The sequence below is a fragment of the Gigantopelta aegis genome, chromosome 6 (assembly GCF_016097555.1).
Source record: "Gigantopelta aegis isolate Gae_Host chromosome 6, Gae_host_genome, whole genome shotgun sequence".
Classification (NCBI taxonomy): domain Eukaryota; kingdom Metazoa; phylum Mollusca; class Gastropoda; order Neomphalida; family Peltospiridae; genus Gigantopelta; species Gigantopelta aegis.
This window is the reverse complement of record NC_054704.1, coordinates 41771917-41797502: the sequence shown is the minus strand read 5'-3', so window position 1 is coordinate 41797502 and position 25586 is coordinate 41771917. Positions and strand designations below refer to the sequence as shown.

General features: G+C 37.4%; 1 protein-coding gene across 1 annotated transcript in view; it reads right to left on the bottom strand.

Moving 5' to 3' along the window:
* LOC121374019 overlaps nt 1-17380 on the bottom strand; it is a 244135-nt gene extending 226755 nt beyond the window's left edge. Inside the window, exon 1 of the mRNA XM_041500893.1 lies at nt 17231-17380. Within this exon, the coding sequence (XP_041356827.1) occupies nt 17231-17365 (135 nt within the window). The 5' untranslated portion in view covers nt 17366-17380. The remainder of the gene's footprint in view (nt 1-17230) is intronic.
* Between the last annotated feature and the right edge of the window lie 8206 nt (nt 17381-25586).

The window sequence follows — 25586 nt, the reverse complement described above, 5'->3', positions numbered from 1 at the left end:
CTCACCCAGAGGTAGCCCTGTTAAAAGTCACCAGTCACACCAGTGTCTATAGGTCAGTCAGGTTACTTTGAAGAGTATATATTTTTAAGCAGGCCTTGCAAGGTATTTTTTCCTTCTTCTTAAACCCGATTCCATCAACACTTGAACCGTTACAGTACCACGCTAATCTTCAACTGACCAGCCTTATATTGTGTACTGTGTACATATTTTCAAAGTTAAGCCAAGGGACAAAACCCACACCACAGCCCTCCGCTTCGTCCCATTATCCCATTGCAACGCATCCGGGTGTGTGGCGGAATCAATGGGATTGACTCGCAACAGCAAACTTTGTGTGTAAAAAGTCAAATGTCAGGGAGCCAGGCAAACAAATTGATGTCTTTTGACTTCACCTTTCGGACCTGCCGACCTTTCCCCATCTCAATGGGTATTGACTATACATAGTGGTTTGATACGCAAAGAGCCATTATTGATGTGGAGAGGCAAAACACAACCACCTGTGGAGAGCACTTTCCTCTGTATTATATTTCTCATCACGGTGGGTGGAAACAAAGAGCAGGAGAGCAGGAATGTATATCTATATTGTATGTGTTGCAGCTGTTACCTAGGAACAAGTGAAACATCTTATTAGTTAAAAGATAACAGTCTTTTGAAGAAGAAAAACATGTAAATTGTTCTTGAAGAAAGCTCATGACCATCTCTTTTTAAAAGGGTGGTTCTGTAAAGCAGCGGTTCGAGTATGGTTACTATCCCATGATTAGTTCCTATCCTATCAAAACATTCAGTTATATTATAAACTTATGACAATGTCATATACATTATTTTATTAGTACATGTACTACAATTGGACTTGTGGGGACAATAACAATCATTTTTAAAAGTTTGTTTTGTTTAATGACACCATTAGAGCACATTGATTTATTAATCATCGTCTATTGGATGTCAAACATTTGGTAATTTTGACATATAGTCTTAGAGAAAGAAAGAAAGAAAGAAATGTTTTATTTAACGACGCACATTTTATTTACGGTTATATGACGTCAGACATATGGTTAAGAACCACACAGATTTTGAGAGGAAACCCACTGTCACCAATATATGGGCTACTCTTTCCGATTAACAGCAAGGGATCTTTTATTTGTGCTTCCCACAGGCAGGATAGCACAAACCATGGCCTTTGTTGAACAAGTTAGTTATGGATCACTGGTCGGTGCAAGTGGTTTACACCTACCCATTGAGCCTTGCGGAACACTCACTCAGGGTTTGGAGTCAGTATCTGGATTAAAAATCCCATGCCTCGACTGGGATCCGAACCCAGTACCTACCAGCCTGTAGACCGATGGCCTGCCACGATGCCACCGAGGCCGGTATATAGTCTTTGAGAGGAAACCGGCTACATTTTTCCATTAGTAGCAAGGGGTCTTTTATATGCACCATCCCACAGACAGGATACCACATACCACAGACTTTGATATACCAGTTGTGAAGCATTGGCTGGAATGAGTTATAGACCACAGACGGAGATTGATCCCAGACCCACCACCCATCAGGGGAGCACTTTACCACTGAGCTACGTCACACCCCCAATAATTTTTCAAAGGAAATGAATAATAAGAGAAGAATCCAATATGCACTTACATATATATATATACATGTATACAACTAAAAATCTTTGTTTGAACTCCTAACAGACAGACTTGCTTAATAGTCTTGTGAATATTGTATGTAGGTTTAGAAAACTTAAAATTCTTAATTAACAAAATAATTACGCTGTATTAAAATTTTACAAAAACTGAAAAAAACTTTTTTTACAAAATGAAAAAAACATGAATAGTTTATTTTCCAAAACCTGATATGTCCATTAAGGTAATTTTGCGAAAAATATGATTTTTCATCAACATGATAGAGCAAAAATTACATGAAGCACAGTTTTAACATCCTGTTCAGTGGGCATATATCATGTTTTGATGGAACCTCTGTGGTTCTATTGCTGAATGGTAATAACATCAGTATACCTTCACTGCTAACTCAAAAATCGACAAATTGACATATTCCCAGTGGTGTCGTGGTTAAGCCATCTGACTTGGTATTAAACCATCTGGTACTTGGTTTGCAGCCCAGTACCGGAAGGAAGGAAGACACTGTTTTATTTAATGATGCACTCAACACATTTTATTCATGCTATATGGCGTCGGACATATGTTTTAACGACTCAGTTGGTAGGTGTAAGGCCACTACACCAACGTCTTTCTCACTAACCACTAACAACTAACCCACTGTCCTGGACAGGCAGCCCAGATAGCTGAGGTGTGTGCACAGGACTGTGCTTGAACCTTAATTAGATATAAGAACAAAAATAAGTTGAAATGAATGAATGAAATTGACATATACATGTATTGCATCTTCGAAATGAATTCTTCAAATGTACAAGGTATGTATGTATTGTAAAATAATGTAAAATATAAATGACCACCCATATTATGCAACCATATCTATTAAACAATCACATGTCTTTGTAAGTTATCATTATATTTTCCTAAATCATCCAACATAATTTAATAGTAATAATATCTTCCAGAAATACTACACTACCTGAATATATTTAAAAGTATTTGGAACACTCCTAGATATAATGCTACAGAGATCATAGAAATTAACAATGATACCAACTTTTGTAGGGAAACACCTGCCAATTAATGCAGTTTCTTCATTGTTGAAAGTACACAAAAAACATACATCAAATCCTTGCTTGGAATAAACAGTCATGAACATTACAAAGCCTGACTTTGTAATGACACATGTTTGCACTAAACCAGACCAGAATCAAATTCTCCAATTTGCATAAAAGCACCGAAGCCAAGTTTGACACCCATCAAACAAGACTCAGGAACTGGAAGGAATTGTTACTGGAAACATGAACAAGGGAGCTGCTGGTTATTACATTTCAATACAATGAAACCCTTTTAAACCCCTAAATTAAGGAGGTTATAAGGCCATCCTAACATAATCAGGATTGGCCATGATTTTGGCAAAATTTTAAAGATGCTTTATATAGATTAATCTATTTTAATTCAGACTGTAATAATCACAATAAGTAATTCATCAAGCCAGCTGAATTTGGCAAATCTGTTTCATAATACATCTGCCAAACAGCTAATTTGGGAATTAAATATAGGCTTTATTGTGTTGCACCTTGTTTGACTAAGATAAATTGCATTTGGCTAAAACTATCAAACAAACTGTGCCAAATGTTTTTTGTTCAACTTCAATCCTGTGCAGATGAGTCACCGGGTGCTGCCTGGAATGGGGGGAAATCTGTACTTAGACAGAATTAACCCTTTCCTATTAGACAATCCATTTTTGGCTTGCGAACCATATGCTTTTGTTTTAAGTATATTTTCTATAATCTCTAAGGAATTGCCCTATTGCTACAGAATATTTTAGATTGCTATCAGATTTTTAAACATCTGCAAAATACAAAATCTCAAATTTGTCAACCATTTTGATATTTTATTTTCCATGGCAGCCACTCTGTTAACCAAAAAAACCCCATCTATATCATGTAGTTTCAGTAGTTGTCTTCTAGCAAATTTATCATTTAGTAGGAATACCTTCAAAAGAATGCTCAAAGCATACTTTAAAGTCACAGACCCTAGTTTCAACCCATAAAAATGAATACTAAGTTTAGTTAATTTATAAAGCTGCAACACATTTGGATAATGTTACAACAGAGTACAAGAGTCTGTGACATTAAGACGGTGAAATACAGTTTAAAATAGACTAAAACTCGACTCTGTAAATGTTACTTCTCAGACGCATGTGCGTTTTTAAAAATATAAAAAATGCCTTTTGTGCTATTAGAAACACCTGGATGACCAGAAACACTTCGGTTGTACAGAAATGGATAATCTAAACAATAAAATATAAGTAATGTTTGATTTCAGTGATCATAAACGGCTCTAATAGTGAAAAATAGTTTAAAAACTAGGGTCTGTGACTTTAAAGTAAGACACCTTTTATTTGGTTAAACTGAAAAAGAAAAAAAAATGTATTCAGCATAGAAACGGTTAATACCAAGACCTTTCATGGCAATATAAAACAAATTTCTGAATGAAATATATTTAAAAGATTTGGTTTAGTTTCACCATCATGACCTTTAAAAGACATTCTGCTCATTTCTAGTCAACCATGTCAACTGCAAAAACCCAGAGAATCATTTGACATGTGAATCACTAGGGCACGCTGACACAGATAATTTCATTAGTGCCAGCCAACAACAAAAAACAACAACCCCACACTGGTGACTGATCTAAACTCATCACAGCTGGTTCCAACTTAACATTAAAGCAAATCCATGTATACACACAAACACTCGGAAACACTCAGACAGAAAGCTTCTTGTGGAACTTTAATGTTACAAGTAATATCTTAAGCGACGATACTAACTCTTTGACAACACGGAAACAATGGACCGGTATGGGAATGCATGACATCCGAACAACTCCCCAACAGCAAATAGCAGAACACATTCTTTGAGGCAGTACCATAAACACGCTAATGAGACGGAAAAACATTCAAAGTATGTCAACCTGTGATAAAACGGTCAACTGGGAAAGAAAATCAAATAATCTGTGTGTATTAAAAAAAGTTTTTATTTATTTTATTTAATATAAAGCAATTGTTTGAAAGGGTTTCAAGGCTTGCATAGTGCAAGCAAAGATGAAATTTAATAACCGATGGATCTGTCTAATTGATATTGTTCTTTATACGATCTACATAGATTTACACGAAAATATTGACTCATTTGTTTCCAAAATATAAAATGGTATATTTTCATAGACAGTGACTTTCATAGCATAAAACCCCCATTATTTTCTAATGCAACCACAGTCATATTATTTTGTACTGTAAACATTTGGCAGTAAAAAGCCTGCCGCTATGCCATGACGTCACTTACCGTACATTACATCTTGTAATGTGTGTACGGTTATCTGGGGGAAAAAAGAAAAAAGTTTGTTTTGTTTAATGACACCACCAGAGCACATTTATTTATGAATCATCAGCTATTGGATATCAAACATTTGGTAGTTTTAACATACAGTCTTAGAGACGAAACCCGCTACATGTTTCCATTAGTAGCAAGGGATCTTTTATATGCACTATCCCACAGACAGGATAGCATATACCACGGCTTTTGATATCCCAGTCATGGTGAACTGGCTGGAACTAGAAATAGCCCAATAGACCCACCGACAGGGATTGATCCCAAACTGACCATGCATCAAGTGAGCGCTTTACCACTGGGGTATGTTCTGCCCCCATGATTATATGACATAATGGCTGATGGCTTTGCTGTAGACAGCAGAGGAATTTTATATTAAAAACCAGTTAAAAGTGACAATGGGTAATAAAGAGAATAACTAACTCACTACGAAGAGTTACAAATAATCTGTCCCTCGTTCATGAATGTAGTAAAACAAGAGGCTCATGTTTACAACATTCATTCACTCGGAAAAAATAATTCATAATTCCTTGTAGCTTTTTAATTATTCTCAAAATACTGAATAGTTTACTACTATCTGTGTTAGTTAATCTAGTTTCATTAATCTAAGTGTATCTTAACAAAAACTGTTTGGGAAAAATAAGAAACCACCGAAAACACATGGCTACTTACTGAACATAACTGCTTAAAGGCCTGCAGCAAGAGCTTATAATATTTTAATTGTGTAGACTCAAATATTTAATGACATCACATGTATGTAATTTGTATGTGTGGCCATGACAATGAAGTCTCTAGATGTTGCTATAGACTTGAGTCTTAGACTTTAAAAGGTTTGAATGAATTATAATGTTTACCTTGTTCATCTCATGCCTAGGAACTGTAGAGAATAATTTAAAGAAAAGAAACCCCAAAAGGATTATAATCAACATACACATAATCTCTAAAAACATGAGCTATTCCTAAGGGGTTTGGAGTGTTAACCCACAATTTTTTGTATCACATTGTATTCACTGATTTAGTCAATCCTATTCTTATACAGATTATATTAGAGTTCAGTTAAATAATACATGTTATTTCATAAGAATATATCTATATAAGCAGAGTACTGGTATCTGTATCTACATTCCACAAGTTATACATTGTACACAATTATACACCTGGTAGTCCTGGGTATGTATTTAAATCCATGTATCCTACAGAGATTTTTTATGATAAAAGGGTGTTTTTGTGCCTTTAATAATGGCAATGTATACTGACAATCAAAAGAAAGTAGACTGAAAGATTTTTATTAGTAAGCGCACACTTTAGCCCTAATGATGTTTGTGAACTGTGAAGTTATTATTGTGAATACCAGTGTTCAAATTTGCCAAATGATTATACTTTTAAAATACAACACTTGCACCAACTTGAGTGGGGTTTTTTGGACTAATTTGCAAGAGTGATTGATATACTTTCTTTTGATTGTTAGTATACACTTGCCAAACTGAGTCTCTTTTGATGTGTCACCTCTTATTGTCATATACTATATAAGTATGTACCATAAAATAACCTCAATGGACACTGGTGGGTAGTCAAATATCATAGCCTGGAGAAAGTTCATTAACCCATGTCATTTAGTTAAATCAAGCAGGGCTGAATTTTATAGGCTAAATTAAACATCAAAGTGTTGACATGAACCTGTATGTCTGCCACGCCAGGCTTCACCACAAAGGCCAACATGCCATACATGTATACAGCCTCATATTCAACATGGCTTAGTAAAAACCTTTCATAACTTGTCAAAGGCTGCAATAGACTTCATGTAATACAGGTTTTTTCCTCTTATATTCAGATACACAAATGTATACACACCAAGAAGAAATCCTATTAACAGAATCACCCACAGCCTTTGATCTCTCAGTCAGTTGAGCGCTCGCCTGAGGTGCTTGCGGTCGCAGGATCGAACCACCTTAGTGTATCCATTCAACTGATTGGGGTTTTCTTGTTTCAGCCAGTGCACCACAACTGGTCAAAGGCCATGGTATGTGCTTTCCTGTCTGTGGAAAAGTGCATATAAAAGATCTCTTGCTGCATTAGGAAAATATAGCGGGTTTCCTCTGTTGACTATGAGTCAGGATTACCAAATGTTTGACATTCAATAGCCTACAATTAATTAATAAATGTGCTCTAGTGGTGTCATTAAACAAAACAAACTTCCATTGATCTCTGATTGAAAAAGCCCAGCATTTAGTTGATATAAGTCTTCCTGGCACTAAAATGTTTTTTCCTAGACTGGTTTGGATATTAATGTGTAAGAAAAAAATCAACCTCCACTGAGGGGATTCGAACCAGAAACCATCAGTGTCATAATCCAGTAATCTAACAACAGAGCTAATAGGAAAATTCCCACATTCTACTTCATGTTTCATTTATTTATAGTTATTTTCATGCTTATATCCAATTAAGATCAACGCATGCTGATCTGGGCACACACTTCAGCTATCTGGACAATGGGTTAGTGATTAGTTGTTAGTGGTTAGTTGTTAATGGTTAGTGAGAGAGGTCAGTATAGTTTCACTGACCTAGGACTTACAGTTTGTGAGAAATTGATATAAAGGCAAAACTTTAATGCAAAATTTGATGATGCTGCCATCAGAAAAGTAATATTTTTAATTTGTAACAGTGAGACAAAAATGGGGTAAGTGTTTATCCCCTAGGTGGGTCGGGATAAAAATCTAGGATTTAACTTATGGTGGCCTTGTTTCAGAATATAACAGAGATGAACATGACACTGAACAAAACATAAAAAAAAACCTCTACAGTTTCTGCAAAAGTAAATTACAAGATTTTCATTTAAATAAACACATGGACAGGATATTTTAATGGTAGTGTAAAAAAAAAAAAAAATCCAAATAAATCCAGACGTTTTTTATCTCCAATATGAAAAAGCATTTGAGAATGTTTTTTCAGGTTATTATGAAGATGCACATCAAGAAAGTCGAGAACAGTACTTCATTTTCCACAAAATGTTTATAATTTTTTTTTTTAATTTATCAATTAATTGTGTCTTATTCAAATACAAGAAACAGATACAAGTATCCATACGTTGAGAACAGTGATATGAATATAAATAACAAAGTATCTGGGTGTTTTTGAAGGGACTTTATAGTAATAATAATGGGAATTGTCAACTTGACATGTTGCAATCCATAGGTTACCAAGCCTGTATTTTGTGGTACATGTAACTTGTACATGGGTTACCAGGCACTACATGGCTCGAAATAGGAAGCCAAATATGGCATGCTGTTATTTTTTTTAACATTTCAGGTCAAAAGAGAAGAATGGAAGGAAATGTTTTATTTAACGACGCACTCAACATATTTTAATTACGGTTATATGGGTTCAGACATATGGTTAAGGATCAAACAGATATTGAGAGAGGAAACCCGCTGTCGCCACTTCATGGCCTACTCTTTTTTCGATTAGCAGCAAGGGATCTTTTATATGCACCATCCCACAGACAGGATAGTACATACCACAGCCTTTGTTACACCAGATGTGGGGCACTGGCTGAAATGAAAAATAGCCCAATGGGTCCACCGACAGGGAGGTCAAAAGAGATAATCCTGCTATGACTAAAATATGGCCTGCTGGAACAAAAGTTAGCATTGGGTGAGGTGATCGTTTGGCACAGTGTACATTATAACCTCTGAGATGGATTATAGAGCATTATGGACTTAAAATATAACAGAATTACAAGCTAAATAGCAGATGACATAATTGTACAAACATCTCTCTCTTGAAAAAAAATGACCTGCAATTTCTTTTTTTTTTTAGCTGGTGAATTTCTATTTCACTTGCTAGATCTAAAAAAATGGGACCGCTTTTCACTTTTCGCAGGCCGCGACTTTGAGCCCTGCACTATGCTTATTTCATTGCTTTCATATAGATTGACACTGGCCTCGGTGGCGTCGTGGCAGGCCATCGGTCTACCGGCTGGTAGGTACTGGGTTCAGATCCCAGTCGAGGCATGGGATTTTTAATCGAGATACCGACTCCAAACCCTGAGTGAGTGCTCCGCAAGGCTCAATGGGTAGGTGTAAACCACTTGCACTGACCAGTGATCCATAACTGGTTCAACAAAGGCCATGGTTTGTGCTATCCTGCCTGTGGGAAGCGCAAATAAAAGATCCCTTGCTGCCTGTCGTAAAAAGAGTAGCCTATGTGTCAGAATGACCATATGTTTGACGTCCAATAGCCGATGATAAGATAAAAAATCAATGTGCTTTAGCGGCGTCGTTAAATAAAACAAACTTTACTTTTTCATATAGATTGAATATTGAATCAGCAACAGACAGACAGGGCAACCGACAGACAGGCAGGAGAATACTGTCTCATTAAACCCGTTATCTCCAGACAGAAAGTCACAGCTACTGAGGTTGCCGGGGATATACAAAGAATGACTCCACTGAATTGTTGATGACAATCAACAGTTGTTCAAATACCACAACAATCAGATATAGACCAACACTTTGGACAAGTGAAACAGAAATATCTGACCTACATGTACCAATCTACATGTACACCTGGGACAAATGTCTACTACATGTAAACATCTCTCCTTCTCTCTCTCTCTCTCTCTCTTTGTCTCTCTCTGTCTGTCTGTCTTTCCCCTATTTCTCCCCTTCTCTTCTTTCTCAGATATTTCACAGCTCTCTCTGAATCCTTCTCGCTCTCTCTCTCTCTCTCTCTCTCTCTCTCTCTCTCTCTCTCTCTCTCTCTCTCTCTCTCTCTCTCTCTCTCTCTCTCTCTCTCTCTCTCTCTCTCTCTCTCTCCCCTACTCTTTCTCTCTCCATGTCTGTCTCTGTCTCTTAGCCTCTCTGCAGCAGAATGTTTCTTCTCTCACCTCAGACGAAGTACTGAAATAACCACTTGTAGTAGTAGCTGTAACTAGTTTCAAAATGTGCTTCTTATCAATATACGAGGGTGGGACGTAGCACAGTGGTAAAGTGTTTGCTTGATGTGCGGTCGGTCCAGAATCGATCCCCGTCGGTGGACCCATTGGGCTATTTCTCGTTCCAGCTAGTGCTCCACAACTGGTGTAACAAAGGCCATGGTATGTACTATCCTGTCTGTGGGATGGTGCATATAAAAGATCCCTTACTGCTAATCGAAAAGAGTAGCCCATGAAGTGGAGACAGTGGGTTTTCTCTCTCAATATCTATGTGGTCCTTAACCATATGTCTGACGCCATATAACCGTAAATAAAATGAGTTGAGTGTGTCGTTAAATAAAACATTTCCTTCCTTCATTCTTATCAATATACATGTATTATTCCCAAGACTGAACAAATACAGTACAGTTTTTACAAAACAATGCCAGTTTTGCTCTCTCTCAGTAATAGTAAAAAATCAATTATGAAATGTTTGTGCCTATACTATTTCACACAGTTTTTGCCATTCTGACAAACTTTAATGTAATCAAGCAATGATTTTTCTCAACTTATTTTTTAAACTCTTGGGAGGTGGAGGGGATGGTCATTAGTGTGTTTGTTAATTACAAATAAAATGCTTACAGGTCATTTTTGGATTGAATTACAGTAAAGCAACAATTTTAAAGAATTTATCTTTTGTCATCATCATGACAATTTTATTTTATTTTTTAAATTCTGTTTTGTATAGAAATACAACTATGGACATATGGATGAATTCAGTTGTTTTTATTCAACGAAAAACAGTTGCACACATTCAAAGATGTTTCTGAATTGTTTGAAACTGAACTGTTCCCATCTATGATTTACACAAATTAGTTGAATTCCATGGAGATAACACCTTGAATGTCATCCTTTGTTGCAATCAGCAGCAGCCGTGCTTTAAATGGCATGCTGCTACAGCTAACTGTATTTAGTTGAGTCAAATGCAAACATAAAAATCTTGAAATTCTTAAAGCTTGTAGCAAAGCTGCAGACATGGGTGCATATTTAGCACTTCGTGAACCATTCAGAATAGTACAAAAATCACTGGTATATGGCATACACTTCAAAATTTTATAAGAATATTTTGTACAATACTTCTGGTCTAATTATAGCTTTGGAAGATCACAAGCCTCAGAAAATTGAAAATTTGACTAACCCATTTATGGGTACGTTAAAACAAAAAATAAATTTTGTTTTGTTTAACAACACCATTAGAGCACATTGATTTATTAATCATACTGGATGTCGAACATTTAGTAATTTTGACATATGGTCTACGAGAGGAAACTCGCTACATTTTTCCATTTTTAGCAATATGCACCATCTCGCACAGGATAGCACATACCACAGCCTTTGATAGACAGGATAGCACATACCACGGCCTTTGATATACCAGTCGTGGTGCATTGTTTGGAATGAGAATTAGCCCAATGGCCCCACCGATGGGGATCAATCCCAAACCGACCTCACATGAGGCAGAAGCTTTAACACTAAGCTATGTCCTGCCCTCTGTAAAAACAAATTCCCATATATCGTATTTCAATTTTGTCATGACTAGGTAAATGCTGTCCAACATTCAATGCAAAAAAAATGGGTCACACAATACTAGACTTGCACGAACAATGCTCATCCAAAATAATCCTTCTCACAATTTTTAATGATGCCTGGAAAAGAAAGAAATGTTTTATTTAATGACGTGCTCAACACATTTTATTTACGGTTATATGGCGTCAGACATATGGTTAAGGACCACACAGATTTTGAGAGGAAACCTGCTGTCGCCACTTCATGGGCTACTCTTTCTGATTAGCAGCAAGGGATCTTTTATTTGTGCTTCCCACAGACAGGATAGCACAAACAATGGCATTTGTTGAACCAGTTATGGATCACTGGTCGGTGCAAGTGGTTTACACCTACCCATAATGGCATTGAGCCTTGCGGAGCACTCACACAGGGTTTGGAGTCGGTATCTGGATTAAAAATCCCATGCCTCGACTGGAATCTGAACCCAGTACCTACCAGCCTGTAGACCGATGGCCTAACCACGACGTCACTGAGGCCGGTTAATGATGCCTGGATCAAAAACTTTTTAAAATTTTGCATCATGTTCCATTAACCCTAAAATTAGTAATAACAGTACTACGATTCTGGAACCCATATGCAAAAAAAACATCTGATGCTCTCAATCTGTTTTTCCTTGTGTTATGTATTTTCTAGCATATGAGCCACATCGGCTATTATCTATTTTTACACACATGTTCATGTGTATTTGATTGACCATCAAAAACTGCTGAATCTGCATGCTGAACAATATTTTAGAAAAATGTGTATTACTTGTAACAGTTCTGAAACTTGCTGAATAGCCTATTATAATAATGACTTTTCATATTTAACATATAATATTCAACTAGGTTAGACTTCCAATATAACATTTCTGTCTGCTGAAAAAGCTAACCCACCATTTTAGTCAGTATCTTGCTTTATTCTTTTAATACAGTATATTCAAAATGAATATGAAGAAAAAAGTCCTGAGATCAGCTAGGCTATGTACAGCAAGCAATATATTTTTTTTACGATTGGCCTTTTCAAACTTCCTATAATAAAAATGACAGTATTACATTTTAGTAACACTTTTTATGTGTACTTGAAATACAAGTATATGCAGGTAGCGTGGATTACAACTAAGTTATTTTTAACGACCATAACCAAACGAGATGCATACATGTACATAAATTGTAACTGCTCAGTAAACACAAAGCAAGGTGAATGTGTGCCATGATAAAAGCTTTATGTTTTATACTCAACAGCCATCTGGGGTATACCTTCTGTAAAGAACATTTTACAACTATATGTGTGGTGGTCTTCAACATGCATGTGGTAGACTTGAAAAGTCACCCGACTGTAAATACTTGTCTGTTTGTACAGAGCAGTTGGCTGTTTAACCCAAACACTATATAAATTCATCTACCTTCCACGACACATTTTACACCCAGCAAATCGTAGCAGTTATCAAATATTATTGTTTGAATGTTAAACAACATGATCATGGTGCATTTAGATTGTAAAGTTTGTGTAGTTCTGTTGTATCTAAGAATGATTTTGACTCAACAACAGATCAATTTGGGTTAAATGAGCCAGAGGTTAAAAGCTTCTTTTAAAATAGTCTAGAAGCTGATTTTCAAAAAAGGCCTGAAAAATGAATAACATAGCACCCTGGGTATTCAGATGAATTGACGCATGAATTACTTTGGGCATAGTCCTAGCAATATATCAGGACCAGTAGTAGGGCCTACTTTCAAACTGTCGTACATCACTAAAAACGACAAGCATCTTTTAGTGACAGGCGTTTTGTTTTAAACCTGAAAGAAATGGTATAACAATATTTATTACCAATTATAATGCTGATTGGAAATTGGCCAACAGGCCTATGTCAAAGCCTCGCCCTACAATTTGAAAATGTAATTCAGGTTTACACAAGATGACAGACCAATGGTAAATTCCATGATTCCAAATCCTAAAGGCATATTCCCATGGGCAAAGTTTACAAATCTATTCACAACCCCAGGTCTACCAAGGATTATAAATAAAAGTAACATAGATTACTAACTACTGAGATGGAAGAAAAAGTGGGTTATTTCTATAGTCACATGACAACCCCAGAAAAATTGGCTATCTAGTCAATTTCATGAATTTAAAAGAATGTATAATATATATTATGTAGCGTTTTCTGGCTGGCTGGCTGGCTGATGTACTGGATTCATAGCCTAGTACTATGAATTAGCAGTTTCAACGTAATAGTGAGTTTTAATGGCTCAGTGAGGTGTAAGGCCATTACACTGACTTAATTCTCATTTCTTTCCCTCACAACTAACCACTAACCACTAACCTCAGTCCTGGACAGACAGCCCTGATAACTTGATTTGTGTGCTGAGAACAATGTGTTTGAACCTTAATTGGTTAAAATAAATGCAATTTAAAATATTTCTCCCATTAGTGATAATAGCATAAGAAAGTGTCATTTACTTGTACCGAAAAAGATTTTTTTTTTTAATAAATAATCTGAGTTTGTTTTATTTAAATTTTGTGGGCTGACAAAACAACTGGATATGTCAGCTGTGCCGTGGTTTCAGAAAAACAAGTTTTAATGTTAAAAAAATTCAGAGAAAATAACAACTTTCCTAATTCACAAACCTATAGTCCATCCCACAGGGATCACCTCTTTTCCTACTATGAAATTTACTACAACTTATTTATATCCGAACTGATTAATTTTCTAAATTGCACACAAAAATAGGCTGCTTTTTTCGTTATTTCCAAAACACTTTTCTTCTTACGTCAAACCAAACTGAATTTTAAAAAAAAATTGTAGGAGGATGCGAAAGACTATAGATAGCTCTTTTAAAGCTTTCTTTTAAGCAACATCACATAATCATTTCTGGCTTTCAAGTCTTTTTGCATTATACTGCAAGATCACAAAGTTGTGACCCGCAATGTATTTAAATAGAAAAACAGCTGAGTTGAGCCAATCTTCATTAGCAATGTGCACTTATTTTTTGTAAAATTCAGAACGTTAAACAATCGACCACTTAGACCCATGATTATAAAATTAAATTAAGTCTAGACTGAAGACTTTAATTTAAATCAAAGTCTCCAAACATTTAAAGCTCTTCATACAATTAGTATGGGTGAGACTGTACGTAATTGTGAGTCATCAATATTATATTTGCTCACTCCTCTCTCCCCCCCCCCCCCCCCCCCCCCAATGTAGAAGTCAGTTTTAATAGTTTGATGACTCAGAGTATAACAGTTTAGACTGACATTTTGGTTCAGGAGAATACATAAACTATTGAAGCAGTAATTTATAATCGTCTGTGCCTCATTCATTCATTCATTCATTTCAATTTATTTTCGTGCTTATCTCCAATTAAGGTTCAAGCACACTGTCCTGGGCACACACGTCAGCTATCCAGGACAGCAGGTTAGTTGTTAGTTGGTTAGTGGGAGAGAAGAGGATGTAGTGGCCTTACACCTTACCCATTGAGCCCTTAAGAACTCGCTCTGGGATGGAGCCGGTACCGGGCTGTGAACCCTGTAGGAGCCTGTAGTTCAATGGCTTAACCACTGCGCCACCGAGGCTGGTGTCTGTGCCTCAACAACTTCTGACTACATGTGTACCTAATCTGCTAAGCTTGGAATAATATTGGATTATCTGCTTACAATAATATTGGATTATACGTCCATAATTTACATCAGCCAGCCAGTGATGTCTGCACAAATAAACACTGCAAAGAGGTCTTTTAAAAGATATATATAAATAATATTTTTTGAAATGAATTAACAACCTTGTAAATCAAGATCACTGGTATTTAATTAATCTCAAAACACTGTCTGGTTATTGTCAGATATGGGCCACTTTTTCATATGATTCATTAGTGAAATATTTGTCTTTAAAAAAAATAACTTCAGGATGTCTTGCATTTAATTTCAAACTGAAAATACTTATAGATGCCTTAGGCAGCTGTTGCACCGACTAAAACATTGGTTTCGAAATGTTATATATTAATCACTGTATTTGACACTTGATCTAGAAATAAACTGCAGACTGTGTGACCTCATTCTAGGAATTCATTGACAAATGTATGATTATTGATGCAAATATATATTTGGGGTTCATAGCATCATTAGTAGCAAGTAGAATCATAATTTGTATCCTATCCTCTCAGAACATTTAACAACATATAACTGCCAACACACCTATACCGTGTACATGTACCAGCAAAATTGTTTTTGTTTTGGGGTGGGGGTTTTTTTTGGGGGGGGGGGTGGGGAGGGGGGGTGTCAATAATTCCAATTTGACTTGCTTAAAAAAGGAAAAGGTACAAGGTACAGCGGGTAGCAGGCCCATAGCAACATAATCTGGAGTGGGGGGGATCTCTAAATGGAGGGGGCTTGGGAGGTATAGATTCTCATGCTCATGCTTCCATATCAAATCCCTCATAATGGATCAAGCCCAAAGTCGAGGTAATAAACATTGTGCACAAAATAATTATGCCCAAATTAAGTACAAACATGCTGATCTCAAAAGATTTTACCTCAAAACCACTGAAATATTAAAGGGACATACCCTAGTTTTTAAACACTAAGGCATATTTTTTACTATTAGAGCCGTTTTTGACAACTTAATTCATACTTTACTTAGATTTTATTGTTTAAATTATCCATTTCTGTATATTCGAAATGCTTTTGGTCATCCTGGTGTATCACAAAATGCATTTCTCATATTTTTAAAAACACACATGCGTCTGAGAGGTGACAGTTTTGGGCCCCGTTCCATGAAGCAATCTTAGCCCTAAGATTACCTACCCTATGCACTTAAGTCGATCTTCAGGGCTAAGATCGCTTCGTGGAATGGGGCCATGGAGTCAAGTTTTAGGCTATTTTTAGAGGGTATTTCACCATTTCAAAGTCACAGACTCATGTTTTACTCAATTGTAAATTTATCCAAATGTGTTACAAGTTCGTAGATTAATTAAACTTAGTGTTAATTTTCATGGGCTGAAACAAGGTCTGTCTCTTTAAGCTTTTATTATATTAAAATAACTTGAAATCCATTTCTGAACATCCACAACTCTTCAGCAGCTATTAATAACATTACTGCATTAAAAAGACCTTCCTGTGCTCAGAACTGACTAAACACCAGTTGTGTCCAAATTAGTGAGATCTAAAGCACTGCCATCCCCACTGCAATCACATAGACAGCGCCACCCCACCCCCTACCCCCACCTTCAAATACACTCTGCAGGCCCAGTAGACAATAAATATGTTTAATAAGTTTGTGGGACCCGTTGCACGAAGTGATCTTAGCCCTAAGATTACCTTAAGCGCATAGCTACCCTATGCACTTAAGTTGATCTTAGGGCTAAGATCGCTTCGTGGAAGGGCCCTGAACTATAAACTAAAATAAGTACCACAGACTGGATTATTTTTTTAGCAACCCCCCACCCACCCACCCACACACATGAAATTGCAAATTCTGGAACAGACAATTGTTACTTTCAGTGTTAAACAAATCAAAAGACAGACACCCGACGACGTTAACATCGTCAACCACAAATTTAACGTCTACGGTGATGCCATCGTCTGCTACGACAACGTCACGTGGCTAAAATTTATGCAGGCAGACGAGAAAATCGTTTACACGAACTCGTGTTAAAATACAGAAGCGCGAGACAGCACGTTATCGCCGATTCAATCTTTTTTTTTTCTCTTTTTTTTACCTGGACAATTCGGAGAAACGATCCCTCTTCGGCCCCTCCGCGCAAAACAAACCCCCATGGGGCACCGCCTCTGAGCACCACCCTGAAAGGTGTCCTGGGTGATGTCAGCTTCTCTTGGCACTTCTCGGTATCCATGCTAATTGTCAAGCCATTCAATTAATTAGTAAATAGCCATAACGGTACTTTCCGTTTCGTCATCTCTCATTGACACAACACAAACACAGAGTGATAAAACTTCCACAGTTTCTCGTGTTCAGGCCAGCGCGTATAACACCTGAACTGAAAGCCAGTCTACTGCGCATGTCATAGCGTGTTTGTACATTTTGTACTTGGCAGGTCCCTTTCTTCCTTTTTCCACTTAATTGTCAGTTGTATTCTTTTTTCTCTTTTTTTTCGGCGAACAAACAGAAAAATCGATGAAAAGAAGACAGTCAACAAACCTCGGTTTTAAATGAATCTATTATCCCATGTTCAGTTGTCTTTTTTTTTTATATATACATAGCCTGCTATTACATACATGATGATATGTTTATTATATTTGCTGGACAAACAAACAAAACAAAACAATCAATGAAAAGAAGACATCCAACAAACACTTAAACTTTTTAAAGTTTTGTTTTTCTAAGCCACAATATTAAACGAATGACTAATTATAATATGTTGTAGTTTTAAAGTGTTCTGCGCTATCGTTAAGAAAATATATCCAGTAGCGGATCCGGGGGGGGGGGGTCCAGGGGTCCGGACCCCCCCCCCCTTTTTTAAAAATCGACCATAACCTTTAAGGAGAAACGTGATTATATTAACTGTTCTGTGTAAAAGGAGAGATCAGTCATCACATTTGCCCCCCACCTTTCAGAAATCCTGCATCCGAGCCGGATTTCTTTCTTGAAGTTGTGTGTGTGTGTGGGGGGGGGGTATAGCTAAGTTGGTTGAGCGCTCGATAGCTACTTGTGTTGTAGGATAAAAAAAAAAAAAACTATTTGACCCATTCTCAGATTGGGATTTTCACCGTCCCAACCAAAAGTTTGTTTTGTTTAACGACACCACTAAAACACATTGATTTATTAACCATCGGCTATTGGATGTCAAGCATTTTCTTTAAAAATATAGTCTTAGAGAGAGAAGCCCGCTACATTTTTCTATTAGTAACAGGGGATCTTTTTATATGCACCATCCCATAGACAGGATATCACATGCCACGACCTTTGATATACCAGTCGTGATGCACTGGATGGAACAAGAAATAGCCCAATGGGCGCACCAACAGGGATCGATCTCAGACCGACCGCGATTAATGCGAGCGTTAATATCGTTTACATGCACCGTCCCACAGGATACCATGACATTTGATATACCAGTCAAGTGCACTGACTGAAGCGAGAAATAGCCCAAAGGGCCCACCGATTGGGACCGACCGCGCATCAAGCGATCGCTTTACCACCGTCATTCATTACAAAAATAACTTTCAATAATTGATGTTGACTACGTGCAGAATGATCAAATGTTTGACATCCAGTAAGCGATGATTATAATTAAACAATGTGCTCCAGTGACGTAACAATAATATAAACTTTAATTTTTGACTTTATATGGTAAGTGCCACATTTACCATATTGTTTGACACTTCATACCCGCTGGTTAACAAATGTATCGGGGTGATGCAAATCAAACATCCCTTTCCTTCCGTGCATATATCACGGGTGTAGGAAGGTGCCAAAACGTGTGCGTGTGGCGCGCACACACACACACACACACGCAGACACACACACGCATATATATATATATATGTATATGTATGTATAAATATATAAAACCATCGCTGTTTCTACGCCAGTGATGTATATGGTAGGAAAGTCAGTAGAAAATAAGCCTTATTTTATTTATTCTGCACACGCGTAATGCAGTTTACTTATGAAAGGTCATGCGCATTACTCAATAAAAATCATAATAACCTTTGCTATGTCTGACAAACTGTCTGAGCTGGATACGTTTTACATCATATATACACCACAGGATCATGAACATTCTAGGTCAAAAAGTAGGTCTTGTAATATGATATACCCTTATATATTATTCGACAATGTAATACGTATTCTGAACTGGCTACACGGAACATTTCTGGAAATCTTTTCGTGCTGGGGTGTCGTTAAACATTCATTCATTCTTCCTTTATTTATTAATTTAATTAAACCACGAGTGTAAACTTTTAAATTTTATAATCACGCGGCCTGATTGCGAATTGACGTTGGGCCATGTCATATCTTATAACAGAGACCTACTTGTACCGGCCAGTAAGCTTTCATGTTAGTTAGCATACATATCGCAAACATCATCAAAGTTAAAGTTTTATTAAAGTTAAAGTTTTATTTATTCATTTCATTTTCAATTTCGTGCCTCAGCTATCTGGGCTGTCTGTCCAGGACAGTAGGTTAGTTGTTAGTGGTTAGTGAGAAAAAGGCACGCTGTCCTGGACATACACCTCAGCTATCTGGGCTGTCTGTCCAAGACAGTGGGTTAGTTGTTAGTGGTTAGTGAGAGAAAAGCACGCCGTCCTGGACACACACCTCAGCTATCGGGGCTATCTGTCCAGGACAGTGAGTTAGGGGTTAGTTTGTTAGTAGTTAGTGAGAGAAAAGAGGGTGTAGTGGTCTTACATTAAGTCGTTAAAACTTGCTCTGTGTGGGAGCCGGTACCGGGCTGCGAACCCTGTACCTACCAGCCTTATGTCCGACACGACACCACCGACACCACCTGAGTATATTGGTTAATTAATCACTGGTTATTGGATGTTAAACATTGGCATTTAGTAACTCTTCAAACAAAACCCGCTACATGTTTCCATTAGTAGCAAGGGATCTTTTATATGCATCATTCCACAGACACCAATCGTGAGACACTGGTTGGAAAGGCGGAAGAAACAACCAGAGAATGAGTCCATGGGGAGGGGGAGGGGGGGGGGGGCGACCCTACGACCAAAACACTCCAGGCGAGCACTCTACCGACTATACATCATGAAGTCGACGGTTAAAGTTTGTTTTATTTAACGATACCACAAGAGCACAGTGTTTTATTAATCATTGGCTATTGGATGGCAAACATTTAGTAATTCCGATATATAGTCTTACAGAGGAAACCCGCATTTTGTTCCCATTAGTAGTAAGGAATCTTTTATTTTCACCATCCAACAGACAGGAGAGCACATACCACGACCTTTGGTATACCAGTCGTGGTGCACTGGCGGGAACGAGAAATAGCCCACCGAGCCCACCGACGGGATCGACCGCGCATCAGAAGAGAGTTTTACCACTGGGCTACATTACGGATTCTGATTTATACCATGGCCAGTCGATGGATTCACATTTATTACACACAATCCGCAATCAGTGAACATCATGCAGTCGATAGATTCTGATTTATAAATGTAATTCACACATCCCACAATCAGTGTACATCATGCAGTCGATGGATTCTTATTTATAAATGTAATTCACACATCCCACAATCAGTGTACATCATGCAGTCGACGGATTCTGATTTATAATTGTATTACACACATACCAAAATCAGTATACATCATGCAGTCGACGGATTCTGATTTATAATTGTATTACACACATACCAAAATCAGTGTACACCATGCAGTCGACGGATTCTGATTTATAATTGTATTACACACATGCCAAAATCAGTGTACATCATGCAGTCGACGGATTCTGATTTATAATTGTATTACACACATACCACAATCAGTGTACATCATGCAGTCGACAGATTCTGATTTATAATTGTATTACCCACATACCACAATCAGTGTACATCATGCAGTCGATGGATTCTGATTTATAATTGTATTACACACATACCAAAATCAGTGTACACCATGCAGTCGACGGATTCTGATTTATAATTGTATTACACACATGCCAAAATCAGTGTACATTATGCAGTCGACGGATTCTGATTTATAATTGTATTACACACATACCACAATCAGTGTATATCATGCAGTCGACGGATTCTGATTTATAATTGTATTACACACATACCACAATCAGTGTACATCATGCAGTCGATGGATTCTTATTTATAAATGTAATTCACACATCCCACAATCAGTGTATATCATGCAGTCGACGGATTCTGATTTATAATTGTATTAGACACATACCAAAATCAGTGTACATCATGCAGTCGACGGATTCTGATTTATAATTGTATTACACACATACCACAATCAGTGTACATCATGCAGTCGACGGATTCTGATTTATAATTGTATTACACACATACCACAATCAGTGTACATCATGCAGTCGACGGATTCTGATTTATAATTGTATTACACACATACCACAATCAGTGTACATCATGCAGTCGATGGATTCTGATTTATAATTGTATCAGACACCTACCACAATCAGTATACATCATGCAGTCGATGGATTCTGATTGATAATTTTATTACACACTTACCAAAATCAGTGTACACCATGCAGTCGACGGATTCTGATTTATAATTGTATTAGACACCTACCAAAATTAGTGTACATCATGCAGTCGACGGATTCTGATTTATAATTGTATTACACACATACCAAAATCAGTGTACATCATGCAGTCGACGGATTCTGATTTATAATTGTATTACACACATGCCAAAATCAGTGTACACCATGCAGTCGACGGATTCTGATTTATAATTGTATTACACACATGCCAAAATCAGTGTACATCATGCAGTCGACGGATTCTGATTTATAATTGTATTACACACATACCACAATCAGTGTACATCATGCAGTCGACGGATTCTGATTTATAATTGTATTACACACATACCACAATCAGTGTACATCATGCAGTCGACGGATTCTGATTTATAATTGTATTACACACATACCACAATCAGTGTACATCATGCAGTCGATGGATTCTGATTTATAATTGTATCAGACACCTACCACAATCAGTATACATCATGCAGTCGATGGATTCTGATTGATAATTTTATTACACACTTACCAAAATCAGTGTACACCATGCAGTCGACGGATTCTGATTTATAATTGTATTAGACACCTACCAAAATTAGTGTACATCATGCAGTCGACGGATTCTGATTTATAATTGTATTACACACATACCAAAATCAGTGTACATCATGCAGTCGACGGATTCTGATTTATAATTGTATTACACACATGCCAAAATCAGTGTACACCATGCAGTCGACGGATTCTGATTTATAATTGTATTACACACATGCCAAAATCAGTGTACATCATGCAGTCGACGGATTCTGATTTATAATTGTATTACACACATACCACAATCAGTGTACATCATGCAGTCGATGGATTCTTATTTATAAATGTAATTCACACATCCCACAATCAGTGTATATCATGCAGTCGACGGATTCTGATTTATAATTGTATTAGACACCTACCAAAATCAGTGTACATCATGCAGTCGACGGATTCTGATTTATAATTGTATTAAACACATACCACAATCAGTGTACATCATGCAGTCGACGGATTCTGATTTATAATTGTATTACACACATACCACAATCAGTGTACATCATGCAGTCGATGGATTCTGATTTATAATTGTATTAGACACCTACCACAATCAGTGTACATCATGCAGTCGATGGATTCTGATTGATAATTTTATTACAAACTTACCAAAATCAGTGTACACCATGCAGTCGACGGATTCTGATTTATAATTGTATTACACACATACCACAATCAGTGTATATCATGCAGTCGACGGATTCTGATTTATAATTGTATTAGACACCTACCAAAATCAGTGTACATCATGCAGTCGACGGATTCTGATTTATAATTGTATTAAACACATACCACAATCAGTGTACATCATGCAGTCGACGGATTCTGATTTATAATTGTATTACACACATACCACAATCAGTGTACATCATGCAGTCGACGGATTCTGATTTATAATTGTATTACACACATACCACAATCAGTGTACATCATGCAGTCGATGGATTCTGATTTATAATTGTATCAGACACCTACCATCAGCATCATGCAGTCGATGGATTCTGATTGATAATTTTATTACACACTTACCAAAATCAGTGTACACCATGCAGTCGACGGATTCTGATTTATAATTGTATTAGACACCTACCAAAATTAGTGTACATCATGCAGTCGACGGATTCTGATTTATAATTGTATTACACACATACAAAATCAGTGTACATCATGCAGTCGACGGATTCTGATTTATTACACACATGCCAATTGTCGATTTTATAATTGTATTACACACATGCCAAAATCAGTGTACATCATGCAGTCGATGGATTCTTATTTATAAATGTAATTCACACATCCCACAATCAGTGTATATCATGCAGTCGACGGATTCTGATTTATAATTGTATTAGACACCTACCAAAATCAGTGTACATCATGCAGTCGACGGATTCTGATTTATAATTGTATTAAACACATACCACAATCAGTGTACATCATGCAGTCGACGGATTCTGATTTATAATTGTATTACACACATACCACAATCAGTGTACATCATGCAGTCGATGGATTCTGATTTATAATTGTATTAGACACCTACCACAATCAGTGTACATCATGCAGTCGATGGATTCTGATTGATAATTTTATTACAAACTTACCAAAATCAGTGTACACCATGCAGTCGACGGATTCTGATTTATAATTGTATTAGACACCTACCACAATCAGTGTACATCATGCAGTCGACAGATTCTGATTTATAATTGTATTAGACACCTACCACAATCAGTGTACATCATGCCGTCGATGGATTCTGATTGATAATTGTATTACACACCTACCACAATCAGTGTACACCATGCAGTCGGCGGATTCTGATTTATAATTATTATAATTACGTGTAACGCACAATTGGTGTAAATCATGAAGCTAACATATTTTGATTTCCATATGACGTACATACTATTTAGATATTTTGTATTACACTTTGTTCACCTCCTAAAATATTTCCTTGATCAAAACTCCTGAAATCCTTTTTGACCACCACTTTCACTCCCACGCCAACCCCTCTCAACCCGGGAATATCGTAAATCCGCTATTGAAGTTTATTAATTGTTTGAAAATAGTCACCAATAACCTTTCAGAATTGAAGGTTTTTTAAATAATGATGTATATCAATAAGCCTCGTTTCGCGTGCCTCGGATACAATTGTCTGGCTTAACGTTCGCCACAGCCAGCCCATTGTGACCGTAAAAAGCGATTACGAGACGTTTGCATTGATAGTTAGCCATTTGGAACGAAGATCAGTTTTAACACGATACGAAGCAGCAAGGAAACTGTATTCTAAGTGTTATCTCTTCAAAAAGCTTTTTTGTGTTGACAATGCGGTGTCACCTTCATACACCCACAATAATGGAGTTGGTAAGGCGAAACAGATGCTTTGTAGTATAGAGGTGACTGCACCTTAGAGTCTGAAGGCATTTTCCCACGATATATGCCATCACGATTTTCTGCTTTAAATATTATTTTAAAACAATGTATTCATTAATTCACCCACACATCCATCTATTAATTCACCCACCCTTCCATCCATCCATTAATTCACCCACCCGTCCATCCGTTAATTCACCCCCGTCCATCCATTAATTCACCCACCCACCCATCCATCCGTTAATTCACCCACCCGTCCATCCGTTAATTCACCCACCCGTCCATCCGTTAATTCACCCACCCGTCCATCCGTTAATTCACCCCCCGTCCATCCATTAATTCACCCACCCATCCATCCGTTAATTCACCCACCCGTCCATCCGTTAATTCACCCACCCGTCCATCCATTAATTCACCCACCCATCGATCCATTAATTCACCCACCCATCCATCCGTTAATTCATCCACCCATCCATCCGTTAATTCACCCACCCGTCCATCCGTTAATTCACCCACCCGTCCATCCGTTAATTCACCCCCGTCCATCTATTAATTCACCCACCCATCCATCCGTTAATTCACCCACCCGTCCATCCGTTAATTCACCCCCCGTCCATCCGTTAATTCACCCCCCGTCCATCCATTAATTCACCCACCCATCCATCCGTTAATTCACCCACCCGTCCATCCGTTAATTCACCCACCCGTCCATCCATTAATTCACCCACCCATCGATCCATTAATTCACCCATCCATCCATCCGTTAATTCATCCACCCATCCATCCGTTAATTCACCCACCCGTCCATCCGTTAATTCACCCACCCGTCCATCCGTTAATTCACCCCGTCCATCTATTAATTCACCCACCCATCCATCCGTTAATTCACCCACCCG